Here is a 26,520-nt window from a genome sequence, read left to right as displayed (position 1 = left end):
GGTCTTTCTCCTCTATTGCAGCAGTGGTGTGGTCCTTTAATTAGGGACAGGTTAAGTATCGGTAGAGACCTTAGGAAATTTGGATGAGCGTGACAACAGCCCAGAGAGCTACATCAGGTGAAGCGTCTTAGCCTTTGATTTCTCCATCTGTTAAAGGGAAAAAATAATAACAACGCTCTTCCCTCCCTCAAAAAGGGGTGTTGAGAGGATCACCTGAAATAAAACCTCAAAGCTCTATGCACACGAAAGGCCCTGACCTTTTTGTTATATAACGATGATGACGAAGATGATGATGGCAAAACCCCGTCTCTACTCATGTTCTGTTCTCATGCTTCGTCTTGGAGAGGATATGAGCTTAAATTCCTGAAAGCGAGGCCGATGGAATACATATTCGAGCAGGTTGTAAAAAATCGGAAAGGCTTCAAATATAGGCCATGTGATGGATGATCACCCATCTATCAAATGAGGTCAGGCCTAGCTAAGTTCAGAAAGGTTCATTATCAGGAGATTGGCCACCAATGAATTATTGATGAATTATTGGTCACAGCGACTTCGTGAGAACTTGTGGGGGCCCTTGATGGCTAATTTTTCTCTCCTTTCCTCCTTACACGATTCCTATCCATATCTATAATTTATGAGTATATGCATATGATAATAATTATGTTCTATGTAATATTAATAATTAATATGACAATGACAATAATAATACTAAATGGTATCAGTTCATGTATAGTGTCTATTGCCCAGGGGTATGATTCTTTCCTCTTTCCTCAGCTTGACGTTTATAGCTTTTCACAGTCTGGCTCCAGTCTACCTTGTCCGGATTGATTCCACATTAATCCTCTCCACATACCTTCTGTTCCAGTCAAACTGATCTATCTGACGTTCCCCAACAGCCGATGGAGAAGGCGCCAGTCTACACTGGAAGCTCCCTAAACAGATGAAATAATCAGTTTGGACCTAATAACAAAAATAAACAAGTTCAAACAATAGCAATAATGATTATGATAAATTATATAATGTGATTTTATCTGTGTAGGGAGAGCTCAGGAAGGAAACTCACCTGCCAATGCAGACTGGCACCTGCTCTGGGGCTAGTTCTCTATGCCCTGGAGGGTGTTCGTCTATACGTGTATGTATGTATGTTACCTGACTCTCGCCCAAGCAGGACAGAGGAAGGGGAGTCCTGTGCTGCATATGGAAGGGTATGTGATGCCTAACTGGGTGAACTTCTCCTTATAGGTGGTATAGGTAGCGGATATAGTGGATAATAAGCTTGTCTTAGAGTCTGGAAGAAACAGGTTCAAATTCTGCCTCTGCCTTGCTAGGCAAGATGCTCCAATCCTCCATGCCACATGATAAGTTACAGACAGTTGCCAATCTGTATTGGCAAAAAGAACTTCCACATATTTGTGGGTCCAGACGAGGGGAGGAAAAAAGATAGTGTGTCGACATTTGTAGTAGTTGAGGTTTGTTTTTGTTTTGTTTTCGGTTTTTTGCTGTTGTTTTTAAACTACTGTGAAAAAAGTCATCAAAACAATATTTCACATGTATAGGTTAAAAACACTTTTTATACATCTCATTTGATCTTCACATTTCTTTTTATGAGGTTTTTACCGGGAGTATTTTTGTTATCATCCTCATTTTATAGATGAGGCAACAATCCGAGAGCGATTAAGTGATTTACTCAAGGTCATGCGGTTGGTGAGTGGCAGAATTTATCTTTGAACCCAGGTCTGCAGACTCTGAGGCCTCTCTGTTTTCTATTCCCCTCACCATACCTTTCAAGTTTCAGGGGGAAAACTAGTTTAAAAATGCTTAGATTCCTCTGTGTCGTCGTTTTAATTTAACAAGGTCACAAGCATTTAGTAAGTACCTACTTTATGCCTGAGAATAAAAAAAAAACCAAGAAGAGCTCTGTCTGAACTTTGAGTGGAGTTTGTGTTTCTTCAGGCTAGAAGAAGTCACCAATTCCGGGCACTCACACAGCTGAATCAGCTTCATCCGTCGGGAGGCCTCCCTGGCCCCACCTTCAGTCCCGCCCTCCAATAGCAAGAGGTGAGGAAGGATAAAACAGGGTAGGTGTGGGCAGTAAATGAGAAGGTCTGCCCCTTCCCGAGGTTGCTCCGCAATCTCTGGATGTGGTCGGGTCGGAGCTCTTGTGACATACAAGGGTCAGGAATTGGCTGTGTAGGATTGGTGGAGATTATGCAAACAGTGCTCGTGCCAAGGACTTTCTGTGCCTGTTTGTTACTGGCTGATTTAGTTTCATTTTTGATTTAAATTGCATCTGGAGACGAGGTGTTTCTGCTGGTGCACAGTAGAGGCAGCTGTGAGGGGTGACCCGAGATGGGCAGCACAGCAGAGGGACGTCAACCCGTGGCCATGGCACCCGATGAGTTGGTTTTCTTTGTTAATGGCAAAAAGGTAAGGGTTTTCATCAGGAAAGTGGTGTGTGTAGACTGGATTTTTTTTTTCTCTCGTGCTCACAGAACTGGTGCTAAGTTTTTATAAGACGTTTAAGTTTTCTGGGCTAGGTTACAGGGAAAACATTCTGGGGACAAGGGAGACTTGGGGAGGGGAAAATAAGATAAAGACAGGAAGCTGGTTTGGGAGAAAGGGTAACATAGTAACCAAACCTGTCCTATAGACCAGGGTAGTGGAAAAGGCTGTTGAATAGAGACTCAGAGGGCTCTAGTTTGAATTCGGATTCTACCTCTTACTGCTGGTGTGACTTTGGGCGAGTCTCATCACCCCCTGATGCCTTTGTATCTTCACCTGTAAGATGAAAGATTTGAGCCAGATGATCTCTCAGGGTCCTTCTAGTTCTAAATTCTAAAAGTTCCTAAAGGTCCTGGACTTCCATGGTAGGTGGCTTAAGAGTTTCTTATGTGTGTATACATGTGAATGTATATACATGTGTGTATAGATATTTATGGATGTAAAAAATGAAGGTGAAGCAGAGAAGGATCTTAGTTTGGATTTGAGAACGTCCTTGCTTTCAAAAAATCAAAGAAAAGGGGGTAGGCAGCCTCATGACCACTTAGGGTGGAGTCCTAGCCAGCCATTAAAGGACGCTTCTTAGCTTATTGTAGGCCTGCTTGGCTAGGAACTTTTCCCTTTTGGAGAATCACCATCAACCACTAGTTTCTTGCCCAGTGCCCACTTACACAACCAATCAGAGAGTGGGTTACACCCATTTCTCTCCCCCCCCCCCAAGTCTTTTCTTTTTAATAAGAGGGAGAGAGAGGGAGAGGGAGAGATAGAGATAGAGAGAGGAGGAAGGATGGATGGACAAGTTTTCTCTCTGGGTCTTCTCTCCATCTCACTCCCTCTTGTTCCAAGGGGAGGGCTTTATACCAAAATGATTAATCTTACAAGAACTAGTAGCACATAACAACATCATTAGAGCCATCCTAATGGCATTATCAGCCCTACTAAACCTATTCTTTTACATATGAATCATTTATGCATCAACACTCACCATATTCCCTTTCACTAAGGCTTACCTGCCCACAAGTGGCTGCTGCCACCAAGCTCAAAGACTGATTTTTCAGCAGCTTTAGGGACCAAGAGCTTCTCAACTGGCAGGAAAAGTTGGATGGGCTCAAGGTCAGAGCTAGATAGTGACCCAGGAAAACTCAGAAAGATTGGGGCTAAACTGGGAGGTCATACAGTTGAAAGACTATGAACCATTTGCCCTAATCTAATCTGGTCTCTTTCAGGGGTGAGGGGGTGGAAAGAAAAGGATCATAGGATGTAGAACTAGGAAGTACCCTCATTTTACAAAAGTGACTTGCCCGAGGTCACCCAACTAATTAGTGCCAGAGGTGGGAAATGAAGCCAATTCCTCTGACTCCAAATCCTCTGTTCTTTCCATAACTCAACACTGCCTTTCATACAGGAGATATTCCTTATTTTGTTTCACTGAACAGATGGGAACACCTGCCAGAAAATGTCTGTGTTGTTGAAATATCTTCCTGTTTACGTCTGCTTACGTAGATGTAAATACGGGAGTGTTACACACATAAAACCTTTGGGAACAGCCTATGTTTTAGTGTTTATTTGAAAATATTCAAATCTTGGAAGGGATTGCAGATCACTATCTGTGTGACCCTGGACAAGTCACTTAACCTCTGTCTGCCTTAGTTTCCTCACCTGTAGAATAGGAATAATGATAGCACCTACCTCCCAGGGTTGTGAGTATTTTTTTATAGCAATCAAATATTTATTATAGTGCCTACTATGTGCTAGAAATACAAGGCAAAGAATGCGATAATCCTTTTACTTAAGGGCCTTATATCCCCATTAGAAGAGTTACCACATGCATAAGAAGAATATAAAGAATAATCACAAGTTAAATGCCAAGTTTTAGGTGGAAGGAGAAACTTTTGAGGGAAAAGACGATGCTTGTGCTGGATTGAGAAGGAAATGTAGGATTCAAAGAAGGAGGGTGGAATGGAGTGGGGGCATTCCAGGCACAGGAGACTTCTAATTACTTGGCTGCCTTTGCTGTTTCCAAGTAAAGAAATGCACTGTCTTGCTAATATATATGTGCGTGTGTGTGTGTGTGTGTACATATACATATATATGTACATAAATGCTAATATATAATGTAATAATTTATAATAAATACATTATAATTTTATATAGATTATTATAGATATATAGTATAAGTTATATAGATAGATGCTATAGATATATATCAAAAAAAGAAACACACTGTCTTGTTAAAATATGTGTACGTACATGTGTATATGTGTATAACACACATATGTATATTACCCACGTATACATGCTAATATATAATTTAACAACATATAATAAATACATCCTAATATATTATATATAAATATATATCAAGAAAAGAAATACATTGTCTTACATAATACATACATACACATTTTTATTTTATTATTATTTTTAAAATAGTAAAATGTCCATCGCAGCCTTGGTTCTAATCACACCTGCAAAGGTGAATAGTGAGTCCTGTCTCCTAGTTGTGAAGGTGTGCCGCCTGGCTATGGCAAATGAGGATGCTTCTCTCAGGGCACATAGCTCGCCGGTTCATTCTCAAATGAATAAAGATTGCAAGTGAGTCTAGACATCACAGAGGTGGAAGGGACCTCTCAGGTGGTCTAGTCAGACTCATCCTCAATCAGAAACTACCTCTACAACATTCTAGGCAAGTGATCCTCCTTTGTTTGATCAGGCCTCCAGTGAGGGGGAATATTCTGTAGCTTATTTTGATTTGGGGTAGTGCTTAATATTTTATTTAATTTTTTTTTCTTTGCATTGATCCCCAAATCTGTCTTTCTGGCACTTCCACCCCTTAGGTCCTCACCTGTGCTCTGAAATCCAAGTCAAAGAAGTCTAATCCTTGCTCATAGTGACTCTTAGGATAATAGATTTAGAGAAGGAAAATCCACAGAAATTCTCTGTTTTACAGATGGGGAAACTGAGGCTCAGGGAGGTTAAGTAACTTACTCAAGATTACATAAGTTGTAAATTGCAAAGCTGAGATTTGAACCCAAGTCCTCTGACTCCCAATCCAATATTCTTTCCATCCAACTATGATGCTGCTCAGATAGTAGGTGTGCAAAAGATAACAATTTGCTGAGTCTGGTGTTAGGAAGACCTCAGTTCAAATCCAGTGTTAGACACTTACTAGCTGTGTGACACTGAGCAAGTCAATTTAATCTCTGCCTACCTCAGTATCCTCAACTATCAAATGGGGATAATAATAACATCTACTTTCCTGGATTGTTGTGAGGATCAAATGAGATATTTGTAAAGCACTTAACACAGTCCCTGCAACAACTTAATAAAATGCTTGTTCCCTTCCCTTCCCTTCCCATACTGTCTTTTCCAGGATAGATTTTCAAATACTTGAAGACATCTATCATGTCTTCCCTTAAGTCTTCTCTTTTCTGGACTCTAAACATCCAAAGATTTCATTAATCCTTACATAGCACAGACTCCTTTCCTCTTAAATACCCTACTGTTCTCCTCTGAGCACCTTTTAGGTTGTCCTTATTAAAATAAGGCAAACAGAGACGAGGCAAACAGAGACGGACACAATATTCCAGGGGTGGTCTGACCAGGGCAATTCATTTACCATTTCTTTTTTTAACCTAAAATTTTTCAAAATTCTGAATGTAACAAGCACAAATGAACTGAACATTTCTATATGTGAAGTAGAATTACATACGGTTTAAGTATATAATGAGTCAATGCGTAACTTTCAAAGCTGTCCTATTTGTCTTTGTTTCCTTTCAGTCTCCCTTCAGTTCTCTTCTGCACATTTAAAAAAAAAGCTTAATTTTTAAAATTCTGTACTTAATGAACACCAAAGAGAACATTTCTATGTAGCAAGTAGAACAGAAAAGGAGGATATATAAAGCTGTGACTGTGTTGCACAGTTTACCTTTAAAAAGTGTATAATAATTTTAACAAGTTACTTTCAAAGCTGTCCAGCTTATCTGTCAACAGACATGTCTTAAGAGCTGTTTGTACTTTTATTCTTCATCTAAAGCCCTACTCTGACACCTCATGGTGGCCCTGCCCTAGGTTCTCAAGGTGTTTGTTTTTTTTTTTTTTTACACGGAGGCAAAGTCTGGTGAAGCCTATGGACCCTTTTCAGAAGGATGGCTTTCAGCATATAAAACAAAATGCATAGGATTACAAAGAAAGCCAATTATATTGAAATAATAATTATCAGCATATTAAAATAATTCCTGGAACCCAGGTAAAGAAGTCTTGCCAAGGTTCTCTGAGGCATATAATATGTCTGGTTCCCAGAAAACTGGAAATATTTTAAGTACATACTTGGTGATAGGCAATCACTTATCATGTTGCCTAGTTAAGTTCACAGAAGTAGCATCATGGGATTTGCTGCAAGGGAATGAGATTTTTGGCTATAGAGACTTTCAATGACTGCTGAGTCAGAGTAAGGTTGTGATCTGCCTCCATGGAGGGGGTACCCACAGTGAAAAAATCTCCAGGGTCAGATGGTTTTACATGCGAATTCTACCAAACATTTAAAGAACAATTAATTCCTATACTTTGTAGACTATTTGGGAAAATAGGTGAAGAAGGAGTCCTACCAAACTCGTTTTATGACACAAATATGATACTAATACCCAAACCAGGTAGAGTCAAAACAGAGAAAGAAAATTATAGACCAATTTCCCTAATGAATCTTGATGCAAAAATTTTAAATAAAATTTTAGCAAAAAGATTGCAGCAACTTATCATGAGAATAATACACTATGACCAGGTAGGATTTATTCCAGGAATGCAAGGCTAGTTCAATATTAGGAAAACTGTTAGCATAATTGACCATATCAACAACAAAACTAGCAGAAACCATATGATCATCTCAATAGATGCAGAAAAAGCCTTTGACAAAATACAACACCTGTTCCTATTAAAAACACTAGAAAGCATAGGAATAAATGGAGCCTTCCTTAAAATTATAAATAGCATCTACCTAAAAACATCAACAAGCATTATTTGTAATGTGGATAAGCTAGATGCATTCCCACTAAGATCAGGGGTGAAACAAGGATGTCCATTATCATCCCTATTATTCAATTTGGTACAAGAAAGGTTAGCTGTAGCAATAAGAGAAGAAAAAGAAATTGAAGGAATTAGAATAGGCAAGGAAGAAGCTAAATTATCACTTTTTGCAGATGATATGATGATTTACTTAATCGTAGAGAATCAAGTAAAAAACTACATTGAAATAATAAAAAACTTTAGCAAAGTTGCAGGATATAAAATAAACCCACATAAATCCTCAGCATTCCTATACATTACTAACAAAGCCTAACAGCAAGAGATAGAAAGGGAGAGTCCATTCAAAGTTACTGAAGGCACTATAAAATATTTGGGAGTTTATCTGTCAAGACAAACCCAGGGCCTATATGAACATAATTGTGAAACGCTTTTCACGCGAATAAAGTCAGATCTAAATAAATGGAAAAATATCAGTTGCTCATGGTTAGGCCGAGCTAATATAATAAAAATGACAATTTTACCTAAATTAGTCTATCTATTCAGTGCCATACCAATTGAACTACCAAAAAAATTATTTTACAGAGCTGGATAAAATAATAACAAAATTCATCTGAAAGAACAAGAGGTCTAGAATATCTAGGGTATTAATGAAAAGAAATGCTAGAGAAGGTGGCCTAGCCATACCAGATATTAAACTGTACTATAGAACAGCAGTCATCAAAACTACCTGGTACTGGCTAAGAAACAGAGTTGTGGATCTGTGGAATAGGATAGGAACACAAGATGGAATATAGCAATCTACTCTTTGATAAATGCAAAGAGGCCAGCTTCTGGGCTAATAATTCACTATTTCACAAAAACTTTTGGGAAAATTGGAAAATGGTAGGGCAGACACTGGGCATAGACCAATATCTTACACCGTATACCAAAATAAAGTCAAAATGGGTTCATGATTTAGGAATAAAGGCTGATACTATAAGTAATTTGGGAGAGCAAGGAATAGTTTACTTATCAGATTTATGGAAAAGAAAAGAATTCATGACCCAACAAGAGATAGAGAGCGTTACAAAATGCAAAATGGATAATTTTGATTATGTTAAATTGAAATGTTTTTGTACAAAAAAGCCAATTCAATAAAGATTAGGAGGGAAGCAGAAAATTGGGAGAAAATCTTTACAACTAGTATCTCTGATAGAGGCCTCATTTCTAAAATATACAGGGAACTGAGCCAAATATATAGGAATACCAGTCATTCCCCAATTGAGAAATGGTCAAAGGATATGAACAGGCAGTTTTCAGAGGAAGAAATTAAAGCTATCTATACGCATATGAAAAAATGCTTGAAATCACTACTGATTAGAGAAATGCAAATCAAAACAACTCTTAGATACTACATCTGTCTTGTCGGATTGACTAAAATAACAAAACAGGAAAATGATAAATGCTGGAGAGGATGTGGGAAAATTGGAACATTGTTACATTGCTGGTGGAGTTGCAAACTGATCTAGCCATTTTGGAGAGCAATTTGGAACTATGCCCAAAGGGCTATAAAAATGTTCATACCCTTTGACCCAGCAATACCACTTCTAGGGTTGTATCCCAAAGAGATCACACAAGTGGGAAAAGGACCCATATGTACAAAAATATCTATAGTGGCTCTTTTTGTCGTAGCTAAGAATTGGATCAAATCAAATCAAAGGGATGCCCACCAATTGGGGAATGGCTGAACAAGCTGTGGTATATGAAGTTAATGGAATACTATTGTGCTATAAGAAATGGGGATGATACGGACTTCATAACAACCTGGAAAAACCTACATGACATAATGCTGAGTGAGCGGAGCAGAGCCAGGAGAACATTATACACAACCACAGATATATGGATTCTGTGAGGACTACCCTGACAGACTTTGCTCTTCTCAGCAACACAAGGTGCAAAGACAACTCCAAAGGACTCATGATGGAGAATGCTATCTACATCCAGAGAAAGAATTATGAAGTATGAATGCAGATTGAGGCACACTTCATGCTAACTTTTTTTCCCACCTTTTTTTTTCTTTTTCTGTCTTTTGTTTTTGTTTTTGGGTTGTTTTTTTTTGGTCCTGTTTCTTCTTTCTCATGATTCATTTCATTTGTCATAATTCTTCTCCATAACTTGACTAGTGTGTAAATTAATTTAATGCGAAGTTATACGTGGAAGTTATTTGGGATTCCATGCTGTCTTGGGGAGGGAGGGAAGAAAATCTGGAACTCAAAATTATGTAGAACTGAGTGTTGTAAACTAAAAATAAAAAAAACAAAAAAAAATTACAAATCCTACAATTTCAGGATAAATATTCTTCTAAATAGCCAGTATTTCTCCTTAATGGAGTTTTAGATCCCTGGGCAGACGGGTGCGGGGGGACTCATGGAGCTAGGAATCTTTTCTATCGCTTATAGTACAGTGGGGTCAGATTGGCTGAGGCTCCGAAAAAAAGAAGACACAATGACTTGCCCAGGGTCACGTGGCTAGTGTCTGACGCAGGATTTCAACTTGGGTTCATCCTTTATTAATTCAGTATCTGAGTCTTTAGTCTGTGTGCAGCACTATGCTAATTATTGTAGAACCTAGAGAGGTATAAAAGATATGAACAGTGTCCAGTCTAGTTGACTATGATATAGATGCACAGATCTCTGCAGTAAAAATAGTGTGTGATGAATGCTACAGAGTGGTATAGATAACAGAGTTTCCTTCAGAGGAGGGAGAGAATATTTCTAGCTGGATAAATTATTCAAGAAATGTATAAAAGAAGAGGGATACTTTGAATTGGGCTTTGAACAATGAATAGGAATTCATTAGGTGGAGAAGGTGTCTCTTGTGGGGAAACCACATGAATAAAGGCATGGAGGTGGGAAACAATGAATTGTGCTTAGGGAATGGTGGACCAGTTGGTTTGGAGTATGAATTTCATGTAGGCAAGTCATTAATGGGAAATGAGGTTGGAAGAAGTAGACTGGGGATATATTGTAGAGGGCCTTGAATGTCAGACTAAGGAATTTGGATTTTAATAGAGTAAAATGGGGATAGATTAAAGGTTTTTAGCAGGGCATGATGATCAAAAAGGTACTTTAGGAAAATTAGTGTGAAAGTGGTGAGAAGGCTGGATAAGAGTAGGTAGAGACTAGATCACTCTTCAGGAGGGTATTAATGTAGGCCCAGAGTCAGCTGGTAAGGTACTATGCATTGTGCTTCCTGAATTCTAGCCTAGGACAAACCAAATTGTTCCCTCAGACTGAGCTTATTAAACATCTTTACCATGTGTTTTCCACAAAAAACCTAGACTTGAAATTCTTTCCCTAAAATCTAGTAAATTTTGGTGCCTGACTGTAACACCTAATCATCAGTAAAGCTGTAGTTCCTCTGTAGGCCAGAAGCCTGGCTGTCTCCTACAGAGAAAGATTATTAAACTCATATTATGAAGGCATTGTTCTAGCTGACCTCTGAGGTCCCTTTCAGCCCTAAATCCATGGTCTTATAATTGTGGTAGGCTGGCTTCCTTCCAGATATTGCTATCTGACATCCCTGTAATTTATAGGTGTGGCCTAGCAGGGACTTTGACTTTAAGTGAAATAACAGGTCTAGGGCAGAATATCGTAATTTTAAATGCTGCAGAAGCTTCAGCACCATGAGCCAATTTGGCATTAAGAGTTTAAGGCCGAGAATGTTTCCTTATATTTATTTAACATGTTAATTATTTCATAACCTTTAGAGACATCCTCCTAGCTTTAGCTTGGCTTCTTGTGCCCCAACAATCCTTGCAAACTCTTGTGAGGGACACCTCGAGTCTTTCCCTTGCCACCCCCCCCGTATCCAGGCAAATGCCAAGTCTTATCGATGTCAGCTGCACATCTCTCACATCAGTCCTTCTCCCTCTCCTCATGGACCTCTCACCGTAATTCATCCCTTACGATCTCTCACCTAGACTATTGCAATTGAAATGGTCTTTCTACATCCAGCCTCTCACCTCTGTAATCTACCACATAACTGCCCTAGTGGTGTGATCATAAATATTTAACAACAGGCTCTCTGATACACTTTTAAATTTAATCTGGATTATTAACATTTTATTCATCCCTTTCTTAAGTCTAGGCAATCAAGAAAACAATAAATTAAGCCATGAATGGTAGCTGACGTTCTCACACTGAAAATTTAATAATCAGCATGAGCTAGTCTGGTTGGCTCCTTCATACCCCTGACTGCTACCACTTTAATTTTCCTAAAGGCACGGGTCTAACTAGGTCATTGCCTTAACTAAAAACTTTTCAGATGCTTCCCATATTCTATAGTCTTAAAATATAGTTTCAGTTTGACATTTAGGATCCCCCACATTCTGACTCCCACCTACATTTCCAGCCTAAATTCACACTAATGCATTTTACAAACTTGACTTTATGACCAAACTAGATTACTAGCTGCTCTCCCAAATCAGTGTCTTATCTTGTGCCTCCATGAGTCAAAATAAGATGGGCCCCATGGTCTGGAATGCTCTCCTCATTCTGCCCCTCAAAGTCCTTGTCTTCTTTTAAGGTTTTGTTCTGTTTCTACCTCCTCCTTGAAGCCTTCCCTGATTCTCTCTGTCCTCCCTCTCTCACTAGCGTTGCTAGTACACTCACTCACTTTCATTCTCCCCTTAGTTATACATGCATGTTGTGTCCTGCCATTTGGATTTAAGGCATGGTCTTTAAGAAATAAACTAGCCAGAAAACCTTAAGATATCTAGGTAGGTTTCAGCCTTCAAAATTAACATTCCTTTGGATAGATCACCCTCAGGTAAGGTCATGATACTCCATGTGGAGAGAGGAGAGCAGAGAGGAGCTGAGTTGCCCAACTGGAACTGGCCAGTTGGGTCCCCAGTGGGCAGCTCAGACTACTCACAAGGTGTTGCTTGTGCTTCATTCTTGGAGAGGACCGTGCCATCAGCAAGATGATGCCATGACCTGAAAACGAATTGGATTTAAGTAAAGGAGGGCTGTGCAAAGTCACCAACCTCACTTTGTCCTCTGGAGCCATTCTGGGTCCAGTGGCCAGATATAATTCAGGACAACTGGAGATGGCCCACAATGCAGTGGGAGATCTTGGCTTTTTTAAGCTAAGGTCTTTCCAAGTTCTCACTTTGACTGAGGCAATGCCCATTCAGTGATTAGGGTTGCTTAAGAAGTGAGTCAGGGGATGGCCCCTTTAATCAAATAATAATAATAATAGTCAAACTGGGAGGGGAAGACCTTCAGGGTATCTGGCCAAAAGAGAAACAATTACTATTTACATTCGCTCTGAGCCATCATCTTCCTGATGTCATGGTCCTCTTCAAGAACGAAGGACAAAGCACAATCCTGCCAATAGAAAATGGGCTTCTTGGAGGCAAGAGATATTTTATTTTGGCCATTCTATCCTAGTGGCTAGCACAGTTCCTTACATATGGTAGGAGATTAATAAATATTGAATTGCAGACGAATTCAAACAAAACATTCCAAGCTGCCTGAGTGATCACTGTGATGTATTTTTCTTTTCCTCTTATAGGTGGTGGAGAAGAATGCAGATCCAGAGACAACACTCTTGGCCTATCTGAGAAGAAAATGTATCCTTGAAGCTTGAGGAGGAAAAGACTTAGCCTTCAGACTTTTGAGAGGAGGCAAGATGGGGGAGGGGTGACGTCTGAACTGTAGTCCCAGCTGTATTATTGACTAGCCCTGTGACTTGAGCAAGTCATAACCATTCTGTTATTGTTCTGTGGAAAATGGCCAGTATGGGGTGGAGGAGGCTGGGGCCTGAGTGGTGTTAGTTTGGTCTGGAGATCTCTAAAATCCTTCTTAGCTCTAGTTATCCATGATTCTATGGGTGTAAAAGTTTAAATTTTGGGCCTCCAAGCTAATAGATCAGAAAGGGTACTCCCTTTAACCTTTGTCCACTTCAGAAAGAATACATCTCTAGGGAAGAGAAGGGCCTTTTTGTGAACCTTGGTCTAGCCATATGCACATATCCCACCCTATGCTAGTTCAGAATGATGAAAGTGCATTGCTGACTGAAATGGGGGAGGGAGGCAATGGTGGGCCTGTTAGCTGTCTAGATGGGCAGATCCTGGGAGGACATGGAATCCTGTTGCAGCTCTGGGTTACCCCAGGGGACAGCCCAAGTGGGGATATGGAATTATTTGTGTCCTTTGCTCTATTAGAAATGGAAACAGAGAAGGAAAGAATAGCAGTTCCAATGTCTATAAACATGTTGCCACCTGCAATCCTGGGGGCTTCCTCTGCCCATTTTATAGACTTCCTCTGATTGCCACTGATGTGCCCCCCCACCTCACCCCACCACATAGCATGCCCAGAGGAAATTAAGAGTTGTTGTGAAGATCAAATGAAATGCTAATTGTAATGCATTTAGCATAGTACATGACACATTTTTGTTCAGTCATTTTAGTCATGTCTAATTTTTTCATGGCTCTATTTGGGCTTTTCTTCTCAAAGATACTGGAATGGTTTGCCATTTCCTTCTCCAGCTCATTTTACAAATGAGGAAACTGAGGCAAACAAGGTTAAGTGACTTGCCCAGGGTCACACAAATAACTAAGTGTCTGAGGCCAGCTTTGAACTCAGGAAGAGTAATCTTCCTAACTCCAGGCCCAGCACTCTATCCACTCTCTCGCTGCCCCTGGCACATGGTAAAATTCTGTATAAAAGTTTGCTATGAATATTATGTAAATACAAAATATATCTTTTTTTTAACCAGACCTAGGATTACATTAGTGTGGGGATCTCTACACGAAGAACTCCATTCATCCATCCATATCAGTGCCTCCTCTTGGAGAAAGGACATTGGCAACTGGATAAGGAGGTGATTGGGCTAGGCCTTTTGTAGGCTACAACTCAGGGCCTACAGCTATAGCTCAAACAGCCTTCTTATCAGCCTGTGCCTGGTAGATGCATTACCTTGGGTTTTCACTTGAGGTGGGCACAGCTCAAATAGTTCAATGATTACTAAAGCCCCTTCTCGCTCTAAATCTATGATCTCATGAGGATTGTTATTGGGACCATCCAAGCTTCACGTCGAGAGGAGCTATCTTAGAAGCCCCCACATCTGGTAATGGGTTTGGAGAGATTGTATCAGTGTCCCACAGACCTGGCTGGGGACGTTTTCTTTTTTGGTTTCCTTCCTTATGAAGTGGGGTTGGCCCTTTCCCTGCTGCATTCCAGAAATAGTGAGTCATCCCTGGTTAATAATGGGAATACTAATGAGGAGCTTTGGATCTCTCCCTTGCCTATATGAGGAAAGATCAGGCACTTGTATATGGAGTGTCCCAGCCCTGTTACCAGGGTAGATGACTCCTCAAGGGCTATTCTGTTCAAACATGTCCAGGCATTGGACCCCTTTTCCTTAACTCTTGTACTCCCAGTGGGGTTAAGTGGGACCAAGCTTGGCTGTGGAGAAGGTGGCTGTGGGGCCTGCACGGTGATGCTGTCCAAGTTTGATCGGCTCCAGAACAAAATTGTGTATCCTTTGCCTATTGATGTGACAGCCAGGACTCAAGTATCATCTCATCTATGTGTGTGTCAATGACAAAAAAGGACAAGGTTGATGAAGGGTCTCAAGATTGGGATATTGCACATGCATAAGGACTGATTGAAGGAACTTGGGATGTTTTGCCTGGAATTGAGAATATGGTGTGTGTGTGTGGGGGGGGTGGGGGGGGGCGAGTGGGGGCAGATATGAGAGCTATCTTCAAATATTGGAAGGATAGTCATAAGAAAGAGGGATTAAGATTATTCTGGTTGGCCTTGAGGATAGAACTAGGAGCAATGGGCGGAAGTTACAAATAAGCCGATTTGTTGTTGTCTCGTTGTTTCAGTCATGTCTGACTCTTCGTGACCCCATCTGGGGTTTTCTTGGCAAAGACACTGGAGTGGTTTTCCATTTCCTTCTCCAGCTCATTTTACAGATGAGGAAATGGAGGCAAACAGGGTTAAGTGACTTGCCCAGGGTCACACAGCTAGTAAGTGTCTGAGGCACTTAAGAAGTATCCCAAAGTGAAAGGAGTTGTCTCTGGAGACACTGCGTGCCCCCTTACTAAATGGCTGCTGAGGCGCTTTCCAACTCTGTGACTGTGATAGGCTATTTCTGGGTTACTTCTGATCTTTGGAAGAAAGGGAGGATGGAAGGAAGGGAGGGAGGGAGGAAGGAAGAAAAAGGAGGGGGAAGGAAGAAGGCAAAAGCTGGAGGGGCAAGTAAGAGAAATATGGAGAGAGACATGGAGAGATAGAGGAGAGATTGAGAGAGAAAGACGGGGGGGGGGAAGAAGAGAGAAAGGAGAGAGACATTTAGAGAGGGAAAGGAGGAGGAGTAAGAAGAGGAGAGAGAGAGAGAGAGAGAGAGAGAGAATGAATGTGATATAATACCATGAAAAGAAGAGGACCTATGTACTGTGTTCAAAGCCTACCTCAGACTCTTTATTAATCTGTATGATCTTGGGCAAGTCATATAATGTCCCTGGTCTCGGTTTCCTCATCTGTACAATGAGGGAGTTGGAACATGCAGGCTTTGAGGTCCAAGGTCTAGAGCTACCATCCTTTACTTGGATTTCCAGCCACTTTTCTGCCAATGCCTGTCTGGCCCCCATCTGTTCCCTACATCACATTGCTGTGACCACTGTGGAAGGAATAGGAAGCACCAAGACCAGGCTTCATCCCGTACAGGTGAGTTGGGCTGGTTCTGAGGCTGATGAACCAGAGAAGAGAAAGCAGGCTCTTTGGCACCAGCAGGTCTTCAGAGTCACACATTAGACTTATGACTTGACAGATTCTCAGAGTTGGAAGACAACTCCTAGGTCCTTTAGCCCATCCCATGTCTCTGTGAGGACAGTGTTCCTTACTGACATCAGGCCTAAGTGCTTTACAAATATTGGATTTTGTATTTAATTCTGCTTCCTGATGTTTATATTACTGAGTTGTGTTTATAAAATAGAGAAAGTACTCCCTATCCGTTTCTTGTGGGTATTAGGAGGCTGAAGGAAGTCCTGCTTGAGTACAGTTTTCCAAATGGAACAGATTATTGCAAAATCTTGAATGCCCTTCATTTTGGTAGGGGGAAGGGGCTAGAAAGTAAAGAAAAGAAAGGAAATCAATTAATCAATATTTATTAAGTGCCTACTGTGTGCTGGGTACTGTGCAAAGGGCTGGAAATGACACCTTTTCTCTCTTCTGCTCATAATAGTTATGGGAGGTGAGGCTTCTCGTTATAGTGACCTTATTTTCTGAACCAAAAATGGGGACACATGGTCTGGCAAAGGATATTACTTTTGCAAAATTGTGTTCATTCATTCAGTCAACAAACATCTTAAACACTGAGCTAGGCAATGGGGTGAGCTACAAAGTTTAGAGAAGCTATAGGACTTGTTCTAATGGACTATTAGACAAACACAAATAAATGTGGTACACAGTGTGGTGTCATGTTGTGGAAAGCTCAATGCATCTGGAGAGAGAGGATGTGAGCTTAGTCCCTGATTCTGCCACTGACTAATCTGTGTGACCTTGGACAAGTCCCTTAATCTCTCTGGGTCTCAGTTTCCATATTTGTGAAATTGAGAGATTTGGACAAATTAGATGAATTCTAGTGTCATTTCCATCTCCAGATCCTAAGTCAGTCAGAAAGCATTTATTGAGTGTTTACTGTGTGTCAGACACTGTGCAAAGCGCTAGAAATATAAAGAAAGGCCAGAACAGTACCTGCCCTCAAGGAATATACATTCTGATGGAGGATACAGCATGTAGATAGTTAAGTACACTATCTATATGTGTATATATATGTATCCATCTATCTATATGTACATTATCTGTCTCTCTGTCTCTATGAAAGGTAATATGGGGAGGGAAGGTGGTAGCAGCGGAGGAGGGGGGGACCAGGACGGCTTCCTGCAGAAAATGAGATTTGAGCTAACTCTTGAAGGAATCCAGGGGAACTAAAAGGGAGAGATGATGGAACAGGGAAAATGGAAGCAAACAAAAGTTAAGTGAATTTTCCAGTGTCACACAGCTAGTATCTGAAGCCAGATATATCTGTCTCTCTATGTCCGTCTGTCTCTCTGTCTATCATCTAATCAAGCTAGTATGCATCTAGTTATTTACATGTTATTTTCTTGGTTAGAACTCTAGCTCTTTGAGCTCAGGGACCCATTTTGCCTTTTTTATATCCCTGGTATCCCTACTAATTATGTGATCTGATACACAGTAAACAATAAATGCTAGTTGACTGACTATTGGCAGCTAATCTGAGCCTTTCCCTCTAACAGAAAAGTAGAAATGAACACTACTAATGGAGGGGTGTGCAAAGTGTGTGATGGGGTATCTTGTGTGGAAAGGCCTCTCTTTAACCAAAAGAAAACAGCAAGTAAGGTGACAAAAATAAATTCATCTTTGAAGTAAGGAGGTGCCAAACATTGTTCTCACTATTTCTCATTTGGGGAAACTGAGGCACAGAGTAGTTAAGTGACTTTTTCAATAGTCACAGGAAAATGTCAGGCCTACATCTAGGATTTAGATGTTATGATTCCCTCAACCCCCACCCTTTACCCCCAGACTTTCATAACTAATGATACAGGACATTAATGCAACTCATTTTACCTCTAACCCTCCATCTTCCCATTAAAAGTCCTTAAATCCCTTGTTTTGTGGCCAGCATCCTTCCAGGAGGCTTTGTTCCTTGGGTCTGCCTCTGACTCACAGAATACCCGTGAAGATACTGTTTCATTTCTAGGAATACTGGTTTCTTTAGGAGTAAAAACAGGATACTAGTTATTTGCTTAACTTGTAGGAATGATGTAAGGACTAATGAATACTTCTGCTTGCTTTGAAACAATAGATGAAAGGTAGAATGAAAAGCTTTATCCTGATAATCTGCCTAACATCTGTTCTCACACAGGGAAACGGGTCCTTATTCCTAGAAGACTGGCAATCTCAGCTACTTACATGAGCCCAAATAATGTGTTTGGCTAAATTCCTCCTTTACTCACCCTTATCAAGAATGTTGCCTCTGTTGGTTATAGGGGATCAACTGGGATTTCTAAACAATGAGGTTTCAAAAAAGTTGCAACTGTCTGGTTCAGGCCCCATCCCTTTACAACCCTACTCCCCTCCAGTTTCTTCCATCTAGGAGCTTTAAGGGACCACTAAAACCATCTCTTTCTTAGCTATTCCTAATATGAGATCATAGAATCATAGTTTGAGAACTAGAAGGAGAGTGAATTGAATTCAGCCCCTGCATTTTACAAATAAGCAAACTGAGGCAAGAGATGTTGAGCATTGTATCTAAGTTCCCATGGTTATCAGTAGCCAAACGGGGATTCAAACTTAGATCCTAATCCCAGGTTCTCTGACTACAAACCTGGTGGTTTTTCTACCTTGGATTGAAAATATATATATATTGGAGAGCTCCCCCAAGGAAGGAAAAGTTCATAACTTGGATCAAAAGACAGGGTAGTCTAGTTACATCACAACTCTTATGGACAAAAATTCCCATTCCTCACCTTCCTTCTAGACTTTCTAGACTTTTTGGGATCACTGCATTAGAATTTGGGTTAAACAATTTAATACTGTAGCTCTTTAGAACCTACTGGCTGGGTATAGCCTGAGTTTCCTCATCTGTAAGATGAGATGGAGAAGGAAATAGCAAACCGCTCCCGTATCTCTGCCAAGAAAACCCCAGATGAGGTCACAGAGAGTGTGACACTATTGAAAAACAACTGAACAGCTACAAGAACAACTGGGTGTAGTTACCATATTTTTTTGGGAAAAAATAAATTAGGAAATGTGTTCTGACTAAGGGAATTTCTCTTGCAAAGTTTTATTAAAAGTGTATTTTTTCTTGAAATCAGGATTGTCCCAAGTAGTATGTGGTCACTTTATGTAGAGGGACCCTCCTAAAGTTCACTGACACCTTTTCCTCTTGCCTCAATCAGCGATCACTTCCCATTTTGACAAAATCAAACTTGAAAGAGATCTAAGTGGCCAACTAGTCCAACCATGCTTGAAAAAAGTCTCCATTTCATCATACCTGACTAGTGGCCATTCAGCCTTCACATGAAGACCTGCAAAGATGGAATCCAGTTGTCCTGAGACAGTCGATCAAACTTTTGGACTTTACATAGCATTTTGCTCTGAATCTCTCATGCATTTATGACATAGCTTTTGCTTTCATAGTTGTCTGTATTTGTGTCTCATTCTCCTAATGACTCCATCTTATCTAAACTCTGTACCTCCTCCAGTTTTCTGTATGTGGCCTGTACCCAATAAATTCTAATGGCTGAATGAATGACTTTGCTTGAGCCCTGGTCCAAGCCTTGTGATGGGGCAGCTGGTTCAACAATGTATACCTTCTGTTTTAGGAGAGAATAGCCAAAAGTCATGGCTCCCAGTGTGGCTTCTGCACCCCTGGCATTGTCATGAGCATGTATACTCTGCTCCGGAACAACCCTGAGCCCACAGTGGAGGAAATTGAGAACGCTTTCCAAGGTTTGTTGCCGATCCCTACCCTGACCCCCACAGCAGTCCAGGGAGGTACCATAGAGGATTACTTGAAACTGGGGATCCCGAAGGAAATGTCTGTGTTCCTGAAGGAAAAGACTATAGGCTGAAGTTAAGACTTAGGTTGGTCTCTTAAAATGAGGAGTGCTGGGAGAAGTAAAACAGGAGATGCCACCATTTTAAAGAGAGATTTAGGCAAGATGCAGAGCTGTCTTGAAGAATTTGAAAGTCTACCATGATGAAGAGGGGTTAGCCTTGCTCTTGGCCTCACAGGGCAGAATTAGGAGCAGTGCACCCACTGAAGCTGCAAAAGAAGAAAATTGAGGCTTGATGTAGTAGAGTCAGGGGGACCTTAGTAAGAATTAGAGTTATCCCAAAGTGAAATGGACAGCCTTAGGAAGTGGTAGGTTCCCCCCGACTTGGAGATCCTCAGACAAAGCCTGAAGGGCCATTTATTGGTCTCAATGACCTCTGTGGCCCCTTTCGACTCTGAATCCTATGATACTAGGAGAATTTGTCAGAGTTGTCCAAGTAGGCATTTTTGTTCAGGTGTGGATTGGACTAGTTGGCCTCTGAGGTCCCTTCCATTTCTGAGATTCTGCGATCCCAGTAACAGAGAGAATTTCCAAAGTCCATAGGATCAGGATTAAGATTTGGCAGAGGGTAAACCCTTTCCTGTTGGGATGACTTTTCATGCTGCCGAGGATAGGTAGTTAGGAAGCACGGGGGTTAGAGTACTGGACAGTTTGCCAAGCTAAAATCCTAGCTCGGACACTTATTAGCCATGTGACACTGGGCAAGTCACTTAACCTCTGCTTGCCTCAGTTTCCTAATGTATAAAATATGAATAATAGTGGCGCCTATTTCCCAGGGTGGTTGTGAGGATAAAATGAGATTCTATTTGAAAAGCGTTTTAAAGTGTTACATAAATGTTAGCTGTTATTATTATTAATTATCATTATTCCATCTTATCCTTAGATTCACCCCAGTCAATAAAAACTTACTGAACGCATACTATGTGCCAGACATTGTGCTGAGTCCTGGGGATACACAGAAAGGTGAAAGCACGGTGCCTGACCTCAAGAGCTTACGTTCTAAGGGGGGTAGGGACAGCAGGGAAAAGATGATACGGTGTGCGAGGTGCATTGAGTGTTAGAGGAAGGTCATCCCCTAGGGCAGGCTCTGGCAGCTGGGGCTCCTCTTTGAGTTGGCCCTGGTCTGTTACTGGCTGCGTCACATCACAGCTGGTGAGGGGCTGGAGTGGGTCTGGCTCACACGACGGGAGATGGAGGGAGCACGTCGCACAGGAGGCGCCGGTTTGAGAAACTCCGTGGCAGCCAGTCCATGAACGTTCAAACGTCTACTCTTTTCTTCCACTATAAGTATGTATATTGTGTATGTGGGTGGGTGGGGGGAGGCTTGCTACTTCAGGGCAGTAATAAAGACAGGTCAATGTTAAGTTGTGAGGAAGAGTTTTTTGTTTCTTAGCAGACCGAAGCAGCAGGCATTTTGGATTGCCTTCATAAAAGGGGACAGGTACCTGAATGATAATAACAGCTAACATTTATGTTGTGTTTACTATGTGCCAGGCACTGTGCTAAGTGCTTCACAAATATTATCTAATTTGATTCTCATAACAACCCTGGTAGGTTGGTGCTATTATTATCCCCATTTTACAGATAAAGAAACAGAGGCAAATAAGGGTTTAAGTGACTTGATCAGGGTTGCTTAGCTACTAAGTGTCTGAGGCTGGATTTGAACTCGGGTCTTTCCATCTCTAGGCCCAGTGCTCTATCTACTGGGATACCTAGCTGCCCCAATACAGTAGCCATCCTGCTGGGGAGGGAGTGTGAACAGGCTGTCCCTGTGAACTTACCAAATGGTGGCTCCTAGACTGCTAGGCAGTACAGTAGATAGATGCATCCTGATTCAGATACTTATCTCTGGGACACAGCTTAACCTCGTTTAGCCTCAGTTTTCTCACCTATAAATGAGAGGTTGGACTTGATGCCTTCTAAGTTCTCTTTTAGCTACAAATCCGTGATCCCACGACACTCTGGATATGCCAACCTAACCTTCAAATCCACTCTTTATAATTCTTTGCTCTGCTGGGCATCACCACTGACAAGAATCTCTGCTTTTTTGCTTTGACCCCACAGGGAACCTGTGCCGTTGTACGGGCTACAGACCCATCATTCAGGGCTTTAGGACATTTGCCAGGGTAAGTGCCATTGATCAACTGCTACCCTACCTCTTGGCAAGGGGAGGGGAGGGCTGCCATAGATTCAAAGCAGCAACAGGATTGTCTGGTTCAAGTAAGTGGCTGTCCCCCAGGCCTGCCTGGAATGTTCTTAATTCACTTCTGCTTCTTGGAAACCTTTAGTTTCCTTCTAGACTCAGCTCAAGGGCTACCTTGGACAAGAAACCTTTTTCCTGATACTATCTGTTGTGAGTCTTCCTCCTCCCCCTCAAATTCCTTTTTATTTATTTTTTATATACACACATTTTATTTACTTACCTGTTTTCATATTTTCCCTTCCCCTTTTGTCCCTCCCTCCATGAGGGCAGGGACTGTTTAATTTGTGTTTGTCTATCCCTAGTGCTTACCATAGTATGTAGTACTTGGTAGGTGCTTGAAAATGCTTGTGGTATTGAATCAAGTTGAATTGTTGACCAGGGGAAAGTTATTTAACTTCTCACCTGTGAAACTGAGATTAACAATACTTATACTGTTTATGTCTTAGAGTTGTTGTGAGGAAAGTGCTTTGTAAAATTTACATCCCAGCAGAAAGGAAGTATTATTGCTGATTACGATATGATTATTATGATTATGATGAATCCAGTGCCATAACTAAGAATCCTGGCGCTTGGGGCCAGTCCAGTTGAGTGAGGTAGAAGGGTAGAGGAGGCTTTGTAAACACTTCTTTAGATGGCTTAGATAGACTAGAGAAGGAGGCAGGGTCATGCTGGAGCCGAGTTGTACTAACTCACAGAAGCCAATTGTTAAATTTTTAGTGTGAGCATTTGCACCTCAGAAATCTGCAAACCCTAAACATAAGGGCCTGATTCATTATTTTATTGACTGTCTAGACTTAAGTAATGGTGAAGATGTTAATAATGAAGATTAAACTTAAAAGTGAACTTACTTTTCAGAGAAGTGGTTGTTAAACATTTACCAGCAGTCATCATGGGAGTTAAGGAGGTTGAGAAACAGAAGGGTCAAAATGTGATGGAGAAGACTTAAGCTAGTGAATTTATTGGAGAGGAGAGAGAGTGAGTGATCTAGAGGTCCACAAAGGAAAGGAACAAAGAGCTGGATAGGATGGCAGGAACTTTATCTATCTACCTATCTACCTATTTTTTCATGGGCCTTGATGGTCATTGTTTTTAGTTTTTTTAAATAACATTTTGTTTTTGCCTCAATTACATGTTAAAACAATTTTTAATATTTTAAAAAAGTTTTGAGTTCCAAATTCTACCTCTCCCTCTCCTCCCCCTTCCCTGAGACTGTAAGCAACCTGATAGAGATTATACACGTGCAATCATGCAAAGCATTTCCACAATATTCAAATTGTACAAGAAGACAAAGAAAGAAAGGAAGGAAGAAAGGAAGAGAAAGTCAAAAATAGTATGCTTCAGTCTATAGTCAGATAATATCAGTTCTTGCATATGAATTTAAGGAAGAAGTGGTTGCCGAGTAATGGTGGCAGAGTCTGAAAGGGCTATGAGGAATAAGGAGTATGCCAGCTTCTTCCCTTCCTCCTCCTGGACCAGTAGTTTAAAGAGTACTACAAGAGAAAGAGCAACGAGCCTTGGGGAGGGTGCTAAGAGATGTGGCATCTTCAGGAATTTGTGGGACAAAAACTAAAATCAAAATTAAACTCAGAGGCTACTCAAGTAGAAAGTAGAAAGTAATTTTATGACGGTCCTGCAGGAAAGGGTGGTCATTGAACTGATAGGAGATGGGTAGGGAGAGGTGGAGCCCAGAGGGCAGAACTTAGCTTTTATACCCTAACACAAACAACCCCCCAGCACTGACCTTTTACTCTCATTGGTGGAGTTCAGGCTCCCAGTCTCGCGAGAAATCTAACCCAGATACAAGGGACAAGGAAACGCTAATTGAGCCAATAACAGTTCTTAAGGACACTTTTATCCTTATTTGGTGAGGCTCCTGCTGGGGTGGTAGTGGGGAGGAAGTGGGTCCGGCTTCTCTATGCTCCAGATTCCTATAGGTCAGGTGATTTCTTAGTATCTGGAGACTTAGGCCTAGCTGTCAATCGGAAGCCCTGAGTCCCCATCTCCGTTTATCCCACTCAATTCACAGAAAGGCTGAGATCCAGATTCCATGAGAGGGCTTCACCATCCCACTCAGGAAGAAGCTAGTCTTCAGTGGGACGTAGGGGAGAGAGAGAAGGAATGTGCAAGGAAGAAGTAGGTGATCTAGGTTGGAGGGAAGTTTGTTCACTAGAGAGGAAGTTTACCAAGGGATCATTGAAAAAGTGTCATAGATCTAGAGTTTAAAAGGGGCCTCAGAGGCCACTAGTTCAAACCCCTCATTATACTTTTGAGGAAACTGAGGCACAGAGAGGTTAAGTGAGTTGTCCACAAGTGGTGAGTCACAGAGCCAGGTATTTAACTGCTGGCATCCAAATGAGGAGCTTTTCCCATCACACCATAATGCCAGACAGAGAAGGATAGGGGCCAGGGAGAGTTAGGCCTATTTACTATGGGGGGGTGACTTTTGCTTTTGTGGCTGATCCTCCCTGCTCCTCCCATCCACATCTCCCTTATTAAATTTAGAAATCCTCTGGGGCCATAAGTCCCCAGGTCAGATACCATACAAAGGCTAATCAATCCCTGACAAAACAGCCTATGCAAGGAATTAGGGAGCCTGGCCATGGGGAGCACAGGATACATACTCTTGGGTCAGGATAAGCAATAGCCCCCAAATCTACGCAAGTTAGCTCCTACTTTGTCTAGTCACTACGAGGAGAAACATCAGATTTTGTACCCCTCAGGAAGTGTTTTCTTATTTTTCATAAATAAATTATTTATTTATTGCTTTTACATGCATGTATAATCTCTCCCTCCCACTGCTCCACCCCTTCCCTGAACAACATTATGAACAACAGAATGAAAAATAAAACCCTCATCATAAACATGCATCATCTAGTAAGACAAATTCATACACTGACCAGGCCTCCATAATCTGTATCTCATTCTCCCTTTTAAGTCCATCACCTCTGTGGTAGGAGATGAGTAGAATGTTTCATCCTTGGTCCTCTGTAATATTGGTTTATCATTACTTCGATCTGTCTTTCTGAGTTGTTTTTCTCTGTAATGTCGCATATAAATTGTTCTCCTGGTTCTACCTGAGATTTTAGTGAGTCCAGGATCTCAGAATTTGGGCTGGAAGGAACCTTAGAGATCATCTAATCCATCCTCTTCAGATTGCAGATGAGGAAGTTAAGACTCAGTGTTGGCACAGCTTCTCCTAGTCACAGATGTGGCAAGTAACAGAGATGAGATTCAAACCAGGCTCTTGGGACTCCAAAAGCCCAGGGCTGTTTTCATTTCATCATACTGGACTGATCTGTTGTCAACCCAATTCAAGGAAGTGTTCCTGTTGGAGAACAGTGGGATTTTTTCCACTCCCATGTGCCAATTATGGCATGTCCTGATCTGGTTCCTAGAAGAGGCAGGATGTCTAAGAAGTTAATTCTTTAAAGAAATGCAGGATCTAGCTTTCCTTAGAACTCAGCGAGACCAGCCAATCTTGCAGGTGCTGCAAATGACACTGACTACCAATTCAGCTGAACTCAGCATGTGTGAGTGATTGGCCCCATGTGGGATTTATAAGACTGGTTATTAAGATACCCACCACCACTCCCTCTCTAAGGCAGTGGCTCTTGTATATACTCCTACAAGAAACACAGAGAATATGAATTAAATTCATATAACTCCCCCCCCCCAAACCTCCCCAAACAAAATCTATAGGGTGTAACAAAGATGGGAATTCTAGCAGCCAGGACCAATTGGAGGTGGGGTGGGGGAGAGGGACAGCACATAGAGTTTGCCCTGGTTTGGTACAATAGCACTGGTAAAGAGGTTTTTCCTTCAGAAAATCCAGCAGCAACAGAACCACTGGCCCAACAGAGGAAGCTAGTAGTGACAGGCAGGTGTATGTGGACAGTGGAAAAAGGTGGGCCCTGAGCATGGGGCACGACCATGGGAGTGGCCCTAAATAGTGGTTGGGGCAGCGAACTGGGTGTTCTCTCTCCACATGCCAGTATCCTGGGGGAAAGCCCCCAGTTACTCTTCCTAGTTAAAGCTCTAGGAGTGGGACTAAAAAGGATTTTCTTGTCTTAATTTCCCAGAGAGTTCACCCATTTTCCATAATTTTTGTGTGCCTGAGTTGATTTTGATTCTAAATCAAAGTCCAATATCAATCTCA

The 26,520-nt window shown here is 41.3% G+C and overlaps 1 protein-coding gene across 2 annotated transcripts in view; it reads left to right on the top strand.

Moving 5' to 3' along the window:
• The first annotated feature begins 2,040 nt into the window (after positions 1–2,040).
• XDH (xanthine dehydrogenase) overlaps positions 2,041–26,520 on the top strand; it is an 86,563-nt gene continuing 62,083 nt past the window's right edge. Inside the window, exons 1-6 of one of the 2 annotated variants that reach the window (XM_036748100.1) lie at positions 2,041–2,058; positions 13,078–13,135; positions 14,948–15,044; positions 16,136–16,244; positions 19,928–20,054; positions 22,226–22,287. In XM_036748100.1, coding sequence (XP_036603995.1) covers positions 15,007–15,044; positions 16,136–16,244; positions 19,928–20,054; positions 22,226–22,287 — 336 coding nt within the window. In that variant the 5' untranslated portion in view covers positions 2,041–2,058; positions 13,078–13,135; positions 14,948–15,006. Of the gene's footprint in view, positions 2,059–2,212; positions 2,428–13,077; positions 13,136–14,947; positions 15,045–16,135; positions 16,245–19,927; positions 20,055–22,225; positions 22,288–26,520 lie in introns of those variants that run through there. The other variant, XM_036748099.1, reaches the window with a different exon arrangement.

Source organism: Trichosurus vulpecula, chromosome 3 (genome assembly GCF_011100635.1).
Source record: "Trichosurus vulpecula isolate mTriVul1 chromosome 3, mTriVul1.pri, whole genome shotgun sequence".
NCBI classification, from domain to species: domain Eukaryota; kingdom Metazoa; phylum Chordata; class Mammalia; order Diprotodontia; family Phalangeridae; genus Trichosurus; species Trichosurus vulpecula.
Note: the sequence above shows the minus strand (reverse complement) of the source record. Positions and strands in the feature narration are given on the sequence as shown.